General features: G+C 45.2%; 1 protein-coding gene across 10 annotated transcripts in view; it reads right to left on the bottom strand.

Moving 5' to 3' along the window:
* Window positions 1–3,313: 3,313 nt before the first annotated feature.
* Window positions 3,314–12,765, bottom strand: part of nek3 (NIMA related kinase 3) — a 32,014-nt gene continuing 22,562 nt past the window's right edge. For 5 of the 10 annotated variants that reach the window (XM_090224023.1, XM_090224025.1, XM_090224022.1 and 2 more), the window contains 4 exons: window positions 10,413–10,601; window positions 8,328–8,438; window positions 4,842–4,959; window positions 3,314–4,001 (listed from right to left, as the gene is read on the bottom strand). In XM_090224023.1, the coding sequence (XP_090080149.1) occupies window positions 3,935–4,001; window positions 4,842–4,959; window positions 8,328–8,438; window positions 10,413–10,601 (485 nt within the window). In that variant the 3' untranslated portion in view covers window positions 3,314–3,934. Of the gene's footprint in view, window positions 4,002–4,841; window positions 4,960–8,287; window positions 8,439–10,412; window positions 10,602–12,765 lie in introns of all 10 variants that reach the window. The other 5 variants (XM_090224028.1, XM_090224030.1, XM_090224026.1 and 2 more) reach the window with 2 other exon arrangements.

Below are 12,765 nucleotides of genomic sequence, written 5' to 3'. Positions count from 1 at the left end.
AAGAATGTGAAATGTCAGAATAATAGTAGATAGAATGATTTATTTCAGCTTTTATTTCTTTCATCACATTCCCAGTGGGTCAGAAGTTTACGTTTTCTCAATTAGTATTTGGTAGCATTGCCTTTAAATTGTTTAACTTGGGTCAAACGTTTCCACAAGCTTCCCACAATAAGTTGGGTGAGTTTTGGCCCAGTCTAACCCAGTCCAGCCTTAACAACCCAGTATAAGTAAACTTCTGACCCACTGGGAATGTGATGAAAGAAATAAAAGCTGAAATAAATCTCTCTACTATTATTCTGACATTTCACATTCTTAAAATAAAGTGGTGATCCTAACTGACCTAAGACAGGGAATTTTTACCAGGATTAAATGTCAGGAATTGTGAAAAACTGAGTTTAAATGTATGTATTTGGCTAAGGTGTATGTAAACTTCCAACATCAACTGTAGTCTTGGTCTGGCGTGTTTAGTCTATATCTGGACGAAACACGTATCATTTTACTGTAGAGAACAGCACAGAGCACCTGTTTAGTGAATGTTATGTGGTATTATTGGAGAGGTCATGAACATGAAGGGTCTGACACATTTAGTTTAGAGGAGAGGCCTGGGGAGTCACAGCTGCTCTAGAAGTAGTGTTTCCTGTTTCTCTCCCAGTCTAGCCCTAACAGTAACCCAGTCTAGCCCAGTCTAGCCCTAACAACAACCCAGTCTAGCCCTAACAGTAACCCAGTCTAGCCCTAACAGTAACCCAGTCTAACCCTAACAGTAACCCAGTCTAGCCCTAACAGTAACCCAGTCTAACCCAGTCTAGCCCTAACAACAACCCAGTCTAGCCCTAACAGTAACCCAGTCTAGCCCTAACAGTAACCCAGTCTAACCCTAACAGTAACCCAGTCTAGCCCTAACAGTAACCCAGTCTAGCCCTAACAGTATCCCAGTCTAGCCCTAACAGTAACCCAGTCTAGCCCTAACAGTAACCCAGTCTAACCCTAACAGTAACCCAGTCTAGCCCTAACAGTAACCCAGTCTAACCCTAACAGTAACCCAGTCTAACCCAGTCTAGCCCTAACAGTAACCCAGTCTAGCCCTAACAGTAACCCAGTCTAACCCAGTCTAGCCCTAACAGTAACCCAGTCTAACCCAGTCCAGCCCTAACATGAACCTAGTCTAACCCAGTCTAGCCCGAACAGTAACCCAGTCTAACCCTAACAGTAACCCGGGTCTAACCCAGTCCAGCCCTAACAGTAACCCAGTCTAGCCCTAACAGTAACCCAGTCTAACCCAGTCTAGCCCTAACAACAACCCAGTCTAGCCCTAACAGTAACCCAGTCTAGCCCTAACAGTAACCCAGTCTAACCCTAACAGTAACCCAGTCTAGCCCTAACAGTAACCCAGTCTAGCCCTAACAGTAACCCAGTCTAACCCAGTCTAGCCCTAACAGTAACCCAGTCTAACCCTAACAGTAACCCAGTCTAGCCCTAACAGTAACCCAGTCTAACCCTAACAGTAACCCAGTCTAGCCCTAACAGTAACCCAGTCTAACCCAGTCTAGCCCTAACAGTAACCCAGTCTAGCCCTAACAGTAACCCAGTCTAGCCCTAACAGTAACCCAGTCTAACCCCAACAACCCAGTCTAACCCATTCCAGCCCTAACAGTAACCCAGTCTAACCCAGTCTAGCCCTAACAACAACCCAGTCTAGCCCTAACAACAACCCAGTCTAGCCCTAACAGTAACCCAGTCTAGGCCTAACAACAACCCAGTCTAGCCCTAACAGTAACCCAGTCTAACCCTAACAGTAACCCAGTCTAGCCCTAACAGTAACCCAGTCTAACCCAGTCTAGCCTTAACAACAACCCAGTCTAACCCTAACAGTAACCCAGTCTAGCCCTAACAGTAACCCAGTCTAGCCCTAACAGTAACCCAGTCTAACCCAGTCCAGCCCTAACAACAACCCAGTCTAGCCCTAACAGTAACCCAGTCTAGCCCTAACAACAACCCAGTCTAACCCTAACAACCCAGTCTAACCCTAACAACAACCCAGTCTAGCCCTAACAGTAACCCAGTCCAGCCCAGTCTAGCCCTAACAACAACCCAGTCTAGCCATAACAGTAACCCAGTCTAACCCTAACAGTAACCCAGTCTAACCCAGTCATTGATAAAGCCAGTGACTGATGTGGTGTACTCCTCCTCAATGCCATCGGAGGAATCCCAGAACATGTTCCAGTCTGTGATAGACAAACAGTCCTGTAGTTTAGCATCTGCTTCATCTGACCACTTCTTTTATGGACCGAGTCACTGGTGCTTCCTGCTTTAGTTTTTTCTTGTAAGCAGGAATCAGGAGGATAAAATTGTCAGATTTGCCAAATGGAGGGCGAAGGAGAGCTTTGCATGTGTCTCTGTGTGTGGAGTAAAGGTGGTCTAGAGTATTTTTATCCTCTGGTTGCACATTTAACAAGCTGATAGAAATTTGGTAAAACGGATTTGAGTTTCCCTGCATTAAAGTCCCCGGCCACTAGGAGCGCCGCCTCTGGATGAGCGGTTTCCTGTTTGCTTATGGCCGTATACAGCTCGTTGAGTGCCAGCATCGGTCTGCTGTGGTATATAAACTATTTTTGTAAATAGTGTGGTCCACAGCTTATCATGAGATACTCTACCTCTGGCGAGCAAAAACCTTGAGACTTCCTTAGGATTTCGTGCACAAGTTGTTTACAAATATACATTAGGCACATTTTTGATTTGATCAGTGATATTTAACACCTGCTGTTTGCAACACGCTTTTATCCAAAGCGACTTACAGTCATGCATGCATAAAATTTCATGAAATGGGGGGGTCCTGGGAATCAAACCCACTACCCTGGCGTTACAACCTCCAATGCTGTACCAGCTGAGCTACAGAGGACCACTAAACTGTAATGTCAATTATCTTTATGGAAATGACATTGATATATATGCCCACAGGAAATAGACGTGATAGTTATAACTAAACGTCTTTGTGGTGACTACGCGTTGTATTAAAGCGCTCCCATTGAGTTAGATCTCATTTAAGATTTAAAAGACTGGTTTCTGGAATCTCATTGAAGACATTTCCAATGTCTCCCACGACGTGTATTTCGGTCTGGGCGTTCATAAAGAAAAGGCCCCCTGTGAAGGCTGCCTTCACGTTAAGTTTCCTAATAAAAAAATAAAATAAATTTTTTAAAAAAGGACTTAACAGTAGAAAAAGGTTGTCAAGGCAAGACTAGTCGGCGTGGCAACAAGCTGGAATGATCTCCAACTGACACTCGGGCTAAGGTAGTATAGATTTAAAACGAGAGACATCACAACGGTCTTTATTTTCTGTAAGAAATCATACATTGTTAAGTTACCATTTATTTAAATATTAAGACAAAAACAGCTCAATTAGGTAAAGCTCTTTCACCTGTTATCATCATTACTCTTCAACACATTTCAAAACATTTTTTAAATTTACATTTTCCTCAGTGGAATACTTTCAAATAAAAGACATATAGTTAAAATACGAACGGTGTCACAAAGTTGTTCATCTTACAGTCAAAAAACAGGACCGGTTCCCATCAGGACCGGTTCCCATCGAAGTAATTCATATCCACGATTTCAACGATTTCAAACGTAAACAGTGCAATATATATGTAAACAGGCAGACCGCTAGCTAGCTAGACAGACCGCTAGCTAGCTAGACAGACAGACCGCTAGCTAGCTAGACAGACAGACCGCTAGCTAGCTAGACAGACAGACCGCTAGCTAGACAGACCGCTAGCTAGACAGACCGCTAGCTAGACAGACCGCTAGCTAGGCAGACCGCTAGCTAGCTAGACAGACCGCTAGCTAGGCAGACCGCTAGCTAGGCAGACCGCTAGCTAGGCAGACCGCTAGCTAGGCAGACCGCTAGGTAGACCGCTAGGTAGACCGCTAGGTATCAGTGGTCCATAGACATCTGCTCCAGTTCCTCCATCCAGTCACAGGGACAGTCCTCTTCAAAGTCTCTGAGAATAGGACATGGGGACTGTTAGAAAACAGGGCACTGTATGTATCAAGCTCCCCATGGACCCCCCCCCCCCCCCCCTGTCCATGCAATCTTATTCATTGTTATTTAAAAGGACTACTCATCCTAAAAATCATCACTCCTACTCTGATACATACATGCCTAAATTAAATAAATAATATTCACAGAATGGATGGGTATGGACTGGTCAATATGATCCCACTGAAACATTAGTTATTTACCTCATTCAATGCATCAGAGGGACCAATACTGCCCTACCAATACTGCCCTACCAATACTGCCCTACCAATACTGCCCTACCAATACTGCCCTACCAATACTGCCCTACCAATACTGCCCTACCAATACTGCCCTACCAATACTGCCCTACCAATACTGCCCTACCAAGCAAAAAGGCAGTAACTGATCATAGTGTGGAACTGAGGACAAAAAAAGGTTTTTATTTACCTTGGTTTCACAGTAACATGACCCCCATTGTCTCCTGAACACAATAGAGGCAGGATACTTGTCCACATGATTAAGCATGTATTTAAAAATGACATCAACTCATTTTTTGACCAAATTAGCATTTACTGCCTTTTAGCTTGTTATAGTCTAATGGTTATACTACTTTCTACTCTCTGTGTCTGTCCCAAAGTAGACCCTATTCCCTTCATAGCGTACAGGCCCATAGGGCCCTGGTCAAAAGTAGTGCACTATATAGGGAATAGGTTCCCATAGGGCTCTGGTCTATAGTAGTGCACTATACAGGGAATAGGGTTCCATTTGGTGGAATACACAATATGTCTGGTCTGGCCAATGGGCTTCCAGGAGGACTCACGTATCCTCGTCGTCAGAGCGTGGTTGCAGCCGTTCTTCATCCTCTGTCTGTGCAGCTGTCGGTCCGTCTGTGTCGTCCCTTCCTCCCCGGGACAGGGGGCCTACCAGAGGGTCTTCACCTGTGGGGAGAGGGACACGTTTCAAATTGGACCCTTTACCCTATGTAGTGTGGGACAAGACCCCGTTCCCTACATTCTAGGGCCCTACTTTGGACCCGATAAATTTGTGCCTAGTCCTAAAATCAGGATGAGTGTACATGTACACTGAGTATACAAAACATTAGGAACACCTTAATATTGAGTTGAACTGCCTTTTCCCCTCAGAACAGCCTCAATTCGTTGGGTCATGGACTTCACAAGGTGTTGAAAAGTTCCTCAGGGATGCTGGCCCATGTTGACTCCAGTTGACCCCCCCATGTTGACTCCAATGCTTCCCACAGTTGTGTCAAGTTGGCTGGATGTCCTTTGGGTGGTGGACCATTCTTGATACACACAGGAAACGGTTGAGCGTGAAAAACCCAGCAGTGTTGCAGTTCTTGACACAAACCGGTGCGCCTGGCACCTACTACCATACCCCGTTCAAAGGCACCTACTATCATACCCCGTTCAAAGGCACCTACTATCATACCCTGTTCAAAGGCACCTACTACCATACCCTGTTCAAAGGTACCTACTACCATACCCCGTTCAAAGACACCTACTACCATACCCTGTTCAAAGACACCTACTACCATACCCTGTTCAAAGGCACCTACTACCATACCCCATTCAAAGGCACCTACTACCATACCCTGTTCAAAGACACCTACTACCATACCCTGTTCAAAGACACCTACTACCATACCCTGTTCAAAGACACCTACTACCATACCCCTGTTCAAAGACACCTACTACCATACCCTGTTCAAAGGCACCTACTACCATACCCCTGTTCAAAGACACCTACTACCATACCCTGTTCAAAGACACCTACTACCATACCCTGTTCAAAGACACCTACTACCATACCCTGTTCAAAGACACCTACTACCATACCCCTGTTCAAAGACACCTACTACCATACCCTGTTCAAAGGCACCTACTACCATACCCCTGTTCAAAGACACCTACTACCATACCCTGTTCAAAGACACCTACTACCATACCCTGTTCAAAGACACCTACTACCATACCCTGTTCAAAGACACCTACTACCATACCCTGTTCAAAGGCACCTACTACCATACCCTGTTCAAAGGCACCTACTACCATACCCTGTTCAAAGACACCTACTACCATACCCCGTTCAAAGACACCTACTACCATACCCTGTTCAAAGACACCTACTACCATACCCTGTTCAAAGGCAATCTTTTGTCTTGCCCATATTCACCCTCTGAATGGTACACGTACACAATCCTTGTCTCAATTGTCTCAAGGCTTCTTAACACTTCTTTAACTTTTAATCCCATTAATCTACACTGATTGAAGTGGATTTAACAAGTGACATCAATAAGGGATCGTAGCTTTCACCTGGTCAGTCTATGTCATGGAAAGAGCAGGTGATCTTAATGTTTTGTATACTCAATGTATCAGGGTAGTAGTCATGTTGATATAGCAGCACAACTCTCATCATCATCATCATCATCATCATACTGTATCATCATCATCATCATCATATTGTAGCTTTAAAGAGCAGTCGTAGACCAAATTGCATTCTAGACCAGGGGTACCAATTTACCCCACCATTTCTTCTGTGTGCCAGCTATGGACAGACGATCTGTGTGCCAGCTTTAGACAGACGATCTGTGTGCCAGCTACGGACAGACGATCTGTGTGTCAGCTACGGACAGACGATCTGTGTGCCAGCTACGGACAGACGATATGTGTGCCAGCTACGGACAGACGATCTGTGTGCCAGCTACGGACAGACGATCTGTGTGCCAGCTACGGACAGACGATCTGTGTGCCAGCTTTAGACAGACGATCTGTGTGCCAGCTACGGACAGACAATCTGTGTGCCAGCCTTGGACAGACGATCTGTGTGCCAGCTACGGACAGACGATCTGTGTGCCAGCCACAGACAGTTTCGAATTTGGCGGGAGAGGTGGGTCGTCTTGCGCTGAACTAATAATATGAAACTCCTGCAAAATCATGAAAACTGTGCTTCCAACTTTACGACAACAGTTTGGGGAAGGCCCTTTCCTGTTTCAGCATGACAATACCCCCGTGCACAAAGCGAGGTCCATATTGAAATGGTTTGTCGAGATCGGTGTGGAAGAACTTGACTGGCCTGCACAGTGTCCTGACCTCCACCCCATCGAACACATTTGGGATGAATTGGATCGCCGACTGCAAGCCAGGCCTAATCGCCCAACATCAGTACCCGAACTCACTAATGCTCTTGCGGCTGAATGGAAGCAAGTCCCCGCAGCAATGTTCCAACATCTAGTGGAAAGCCTTCCCCAGAAGAGTGGATGCTGTTATAGCAGCAATGTTCCAACATCTAGTGGAAAGCCTTCCCAGAAGAGAGGAGGCTGTTATAGCAACAAAGGGGAAGGGGGGGGACCAACTCATATTAATGTCAATGAAATTAGATTTTCAACGAGCAGGTGTCCACATATTTTTGGTCATGTAGTGTATCATAGCTTTTTAAAATAGCTGTGGTAGAACGTTACAGTAAGTCATAACAGTAGAGATGAAAGCAAATGGAAGAGGTGTAACTGCGTCTATCACTATCAAGGTTGTTGAGAGATCTACATCACTTGGGAAGTCATACGTCGATCATCTATTACAATTCCTTTCAATCGGAAATAAGGTTTCACAGCACGCATGACCAACCATGTGGTAGACAAGTCAATTATACCATAAGTGTTTTCTAGAAAGATTCCCCTCTAAGCGGGACCTACCTTCCGTGTGTATGGAGTAGGTTCTGATAGCGGGACCTACCTTCTGTGTGTATGGAGTAGGTTCTGATAGCGGGACCTACCTTCTGTGTGTATGGAGTAGGTTCTGAAAGCGGGACCTACCTTCTGTGTGTATGGAGTAGGTTCTGATAGCGGGACCTACCTTCTGTGTGTATGGAGTAGGTTCTGATAGCGGGACCTACCTTCTGTGTGTATGGAGTAGGTTCTGATAGCGGGACCTACCTTCTGTGTGTATGGAGTAGGTTCTGATAGCGGGACCTACCTTCTGTGTGTATGGAGTAGGTTCTGATAGCGGGACCTACCTTCTGTGTGTATGGAGTAGGTTCTGAAAGCGGGACCTACCTTCTGTGTGTATGGAGTAGGTTCTGATAGCTGGACCTATCTTCTGTGTGTATGGAGTAGGTTCTGATAGCGGGACCTACCTTCTGTGTGTATGGAGTAGGTTCTGATAGCGGGACCTACCTTCTGTGTGTATGGAGTAGGTTCTGATAGCGGGACCTACCTTCTGTGTGTATGGAGTAGGTTCTGAAAGCGGGACCTACCTTCTGTGTGTATGGAGTAGGTTCTGAAAGCAGGACCTACCTTCTGTGTGTATGGAGTAGGTTCTGAAAGCAGTGGAGAGCTGGGCTTTCTCTAACAGTCTCAGTAGCTTCTCTGGTGGACTCCTGTCCCATCGTCTCCGCTCTCTGTTCTCTACAGAATTATTGGAAATATTGACAGTTAAAAAAAATATATATATATATATTTTTTTAAATACGTTTTATTTGATTGAATAGTGGAAATCTGAGGGCTCCGACGGGAGGCGAAGTTGGACTCAGATTGTAGGACTCAAACGTTCGTGGACGCTTTAGTGACTCAAAACATCACTTCTCAAAATGTTTATTGCAAATATATACGGTGGGTGTTCACACAAACGTTGTTTGACCTGGATATCCTGTGATGTTTGTACGACGACAATGTCACTTTCTCGTATGTTTCAGTGAGAGTACCTATCTAGGGGTGTGTCACGCATTGTTTCAGTACCTATCTAGGGGTGTGTCACGCATTGTTTCAGTACCTATCTAGGGGTGTGTCACGCATTGTTTCAGTACCTATCTAGGGGTGTGTCACGCATTGTTTCAGTACCTATCTAGGGGTGTGTCACGCATTGTTTCAGTACCTATCTAGGGGTGTGTCACGCATTGTTTCAGTACCTATCTAGGGGTGTGTCAAGCATTGTTTCAGTACCTATCTAGGGGTGTGTCAAGCATTGTTTCAGTACCTATCTAGGGGTGTGTCAAGCATTGTTTCAGTACCTATCTAGGGGTGTGTCAAGCATTGTTTCAGTACCTATCTAGGGGTGTGTCACGCATTGTTTCAGTACCTATCTAGGGGTGTGTCACGCATTGTTTCAGTACCTATCTAGGGGTGTGTCAAGCATTGTTTCAGTACCTATCTAGGGGTGTGTCACGCATTGTTTCAGTACCTATCTAGGGGTGTGTCAAGCATTGTTTCAGTACCTATCTAGGGGTGTGTCAAGCATTGTTTCAGTCCTATCTAGGGGTGTGTCACGCACTGTTTCAGTACCTATCTAGGGGTGTGTCAAGCATTGTTTCAGTACCTATCTAGGGGTGTGTCACGCATTGTTTCAGTACCTATCTAGGGGTGTGTCACGCACTGTTTCAGTACCTATCTAGGGGTGTGTCAAGCATTGTTTCAGTACCTATCTAGGGGTGTGTCAAGCATTGTTTCAGTACCTATCTAGGGGTGTGTCAAGCATTGTTTCAGTACCTATCTAGGGGTGTGTCAAGCATTGTTTCAGTACCTGAATAGGGGTGTGTCAAGCATTGTTTCAGTACCTGAATAGGGGTGTGTCAAGCATTGTTTCAGTACCTATCTAGGGGTGTGTCAAGCATTGTTTCAGTACCTATCTAGGGGTGTGTCAAGCATTGTTTCAGTACCTATCTAGGGGTGTGTCAAGCATTGTTTCAGTACCTATCTAGGGGTGTGTCAAGCATTGTTTCAGTACCTGAATAGGGGAGTGTCAAGCATTGTTTCAGTACCTGAATAGGGGTGTGTCAAGCATTGTTTCAGTACCTATCTAGGGGTGTGTCAAGCATTGTTTCAGTACCTATCTAGGGGTGTGTCAAGCATTGTTTCAGTACCTATCTAGGGGTGTGTCAAGCATTGTTTCAGTACCTATCTAGGGGTGTGTCAAGCATTGTTTCAGTACCTATCTAGGGGTGTGTCAAGCATTGTTTCAGTACCTATCTAGGGGTGTGTCAAGCATTGTTTCAGAACCTATCTAGGGGTGTGTCAAGCATTGTTTCAGTACCTATCTAGGGGTGTGTCAAGCGTTGTTTCAGTACCTATCTAGGGGTGTGTCAAGCATTGTTACAGTACCTATCTAGGGGTGTGTCAAGCATTGTTACAGTACCTATCTAGGGGTGTGTCAAGCATTGTTTCAGTACCTATCTAGGGGTGTGTCAAGCATTGTTTCAGTACCTGAATAGGGGTGTGTCAAGCATTGTTTCAGTACCTATCTAGGGGTGTGTCAAGCATTGTTTCAGTACCTGAATATGGGTGTGTCAAGCATTGTTTCAGTGCCTATCTAGGGGTGTGTCAAGCATTGTTTCAGTACCTATCTAGGGGTGTGCCTGGCCTGTCTCAGTGAGAGTACCTGCATACCTGAATGTGTCTGGCCTGTGGTTGCCAGACTCCCAGAGGAGAGGAGGTCTGTGTTAGCCAACACCTGTAGAGCTGTGTCTGAGGGGCCTGGGGCCCACTGTCTACGAGGGCCACGATGCTCTCTACTGGTGCTGCTCTCAGCAGTGGCCTCAGCAGGGGCCTCAGTAGGGGCCACACAGATCTCCAGACCTGTATGAAGACATGATCAAACACGTTCAACTTCCTTATATTATATACACACACACACACACACACACACACACACACACACACACACACACACACACACACACACACACACACACACACAGTCGTGGCCAAAGGTTTTGAGAATGACACAAATATTAATTTTCACAAAGTTTGCTGCCTCAGTGTCTTTAGATATTTTTTGTCAGATGTAATTATACTTCAGTATTCCATAGTAACAAGTATTTCATAAAAGTGTCAAAGGCTTTTATTGACAATTACATGAAGTTGATGCAAAGAGTCAATATTTGCAGTGTTGACCCTTCTTTTTCAAGACCTCTGCAATCCGCCCTGGCATCCTGTCAATTAACTTCTGGGCCACATCCTGACTGATGGCAGCACATTCTTGCATAATCAATGCTTGGAGTTTGTCAGAATTTGTGGGGTTTTGTTTGTCCACCCGCTTCTTGATGACTGACCACAAGTTCTCAATGGGATTAAGGTCTGGGGAGTTTCCTGGCCATGGACCCAAAATATAGATGTTTTGTTCCCCAAGCCACTTAGTTGTCACTTTTGCCTTATGGCAAGGTGCTCCATCATGTTGGAAAAGGCATTGTTCGTTACCAAACTGTTTCTTCTCCTGACAAGCTTTTTTCCAGATGCCCCAAACAATCGGAAAGGGGATTCATCAGAGAAAATGACTTGACCCCAGTCCTCAGCAGTCCAATCTCTGTACCTTTTGCAGAATATCAGTCTGTCCCTGATGTTTTTCCTGGAGAGAAGTGACTTCTTTGCTGCCCTTCTTGACACCAGGCCATCCTCCAAAAGTCTTCACCTCACTGTGCGTACAAATGCACTCACACCTGCCTGCTGCCATTCCTGAGCAAGCTCTGTACTGGTGGTGCCCCGATCCCACAGCTGAATCAACTTTAGGAGAAGGTCCTGGCGCTTGCTGGACTTTCTTGGGCGCCCTGAAGTCTTCCTCACAACAATTGAACCGCTCTCCTTGAAGTTCTTCATGATCCGATAAATTGTTGATTTATGTGCAATCTTACTGGCAGAAATATCCTTGCCTGTGAAGCCCTTTTCGTTTCCTTGCAGGTAACCATGGTTGACAGAGGAAGAACAATGATTCCAAGCACCACCCTCCTTTTGAAGCTTCCAGTCTGTTGTTCGAACTCAATCAGGATGACAGAGTGATCTCCAGCCTTGTCCTCATCAACACTCACACCTGTGTTACCGAGAGAATCACTGACATGTCAGCTGGTCCTTTTGTGGCAGGGCTGAAATGCAGTGGAAATGTTTTTTTGTGGATTCAGTTCATTTGCATGGCAAAGAGGGACTTTGCAATTAATTGCAATTCATCTGATCACTCTTCATAACATTCTGGAGTATATGCAAATTGCCATCATACAAACTGAGGCAGCAGACTTTGTGAAAATTAATATTTGATTCATTCTCAAAACTTTTGGCCACGACTGTATGTATATATATAGACTGTTTTTCACACTACATTCTCATATGTTTCAGTGAGAGGGCCTATCTAGGGGTGTGTCAAGCATTGTTTCAGTACCTATCTAGGGGTGTGTCAAGCATTGTTTCAGTACCTATCTAGGGGTGTGTCAAGCATTGTTTCAGCACCCATCTAGGGGTGTGTCAAGCATTGCTTCAGCACCCATCTAGGGGTGTGTCAAGCATTGCTTCAGTACCTATCTAGGGGTGTGTCAAGCATTGTTTCAGTACCTATCTAGGGGTGTGTCAAGCATTGTTTCAGTACCTATCTAGGGGTGTGTCAAGCATTGTTTCAGTACCTGAATAGGGATGTATCAAGCATTGTTTCAGTACCTATCTAGGGGTGTGTCAAGCATTGTTTCAGTACCTATCTAGGGATGTGTCAAGCATTGTTTCAGTACCTATCTAGGGGTGTGTCAAGCATTGCTTCAGTACCTATCTAGGGGTGTGTCAAGCATTGTTTCAGTACCTGAATAGGGGTGTGTCAAGCATTGTTTCAGTACCTATCTAGGGGTTTGTCAAGCATTGCTTCAGTACCTATCTAGGGGTGTGTCAAGCATTGCTTCAGTACCTATCTAGGGGTGTGTCAAGCATTGCTTCAGTACCTATCTAGGGGTGTGTCAAGCATTGTTTCAGTACCTATCTAGGGGTGTGT

This window comes from Oncorhynchus mykiss, chromosome 27 (genome assembly GCF_057628025.1).
Source record: "Oncorhynchus mykiss isolate SJ-2025 chromosome 27, ASM5762802v1, whole genome shotgun sequence".
In the NCBI taxonomy this organism is placed as follows: domain Eukaryota; kingdom Metazoa; phylum Chordata; class Actinopteri; order Salmoniformes; family Salmonidae; genus Oncorhynchus; species Oncorhynchus mykiss.
Note: the sequence above shows the minus strand (reverse complement) of the source record. Positions and strands in the feature narration are given on the sequence as shown.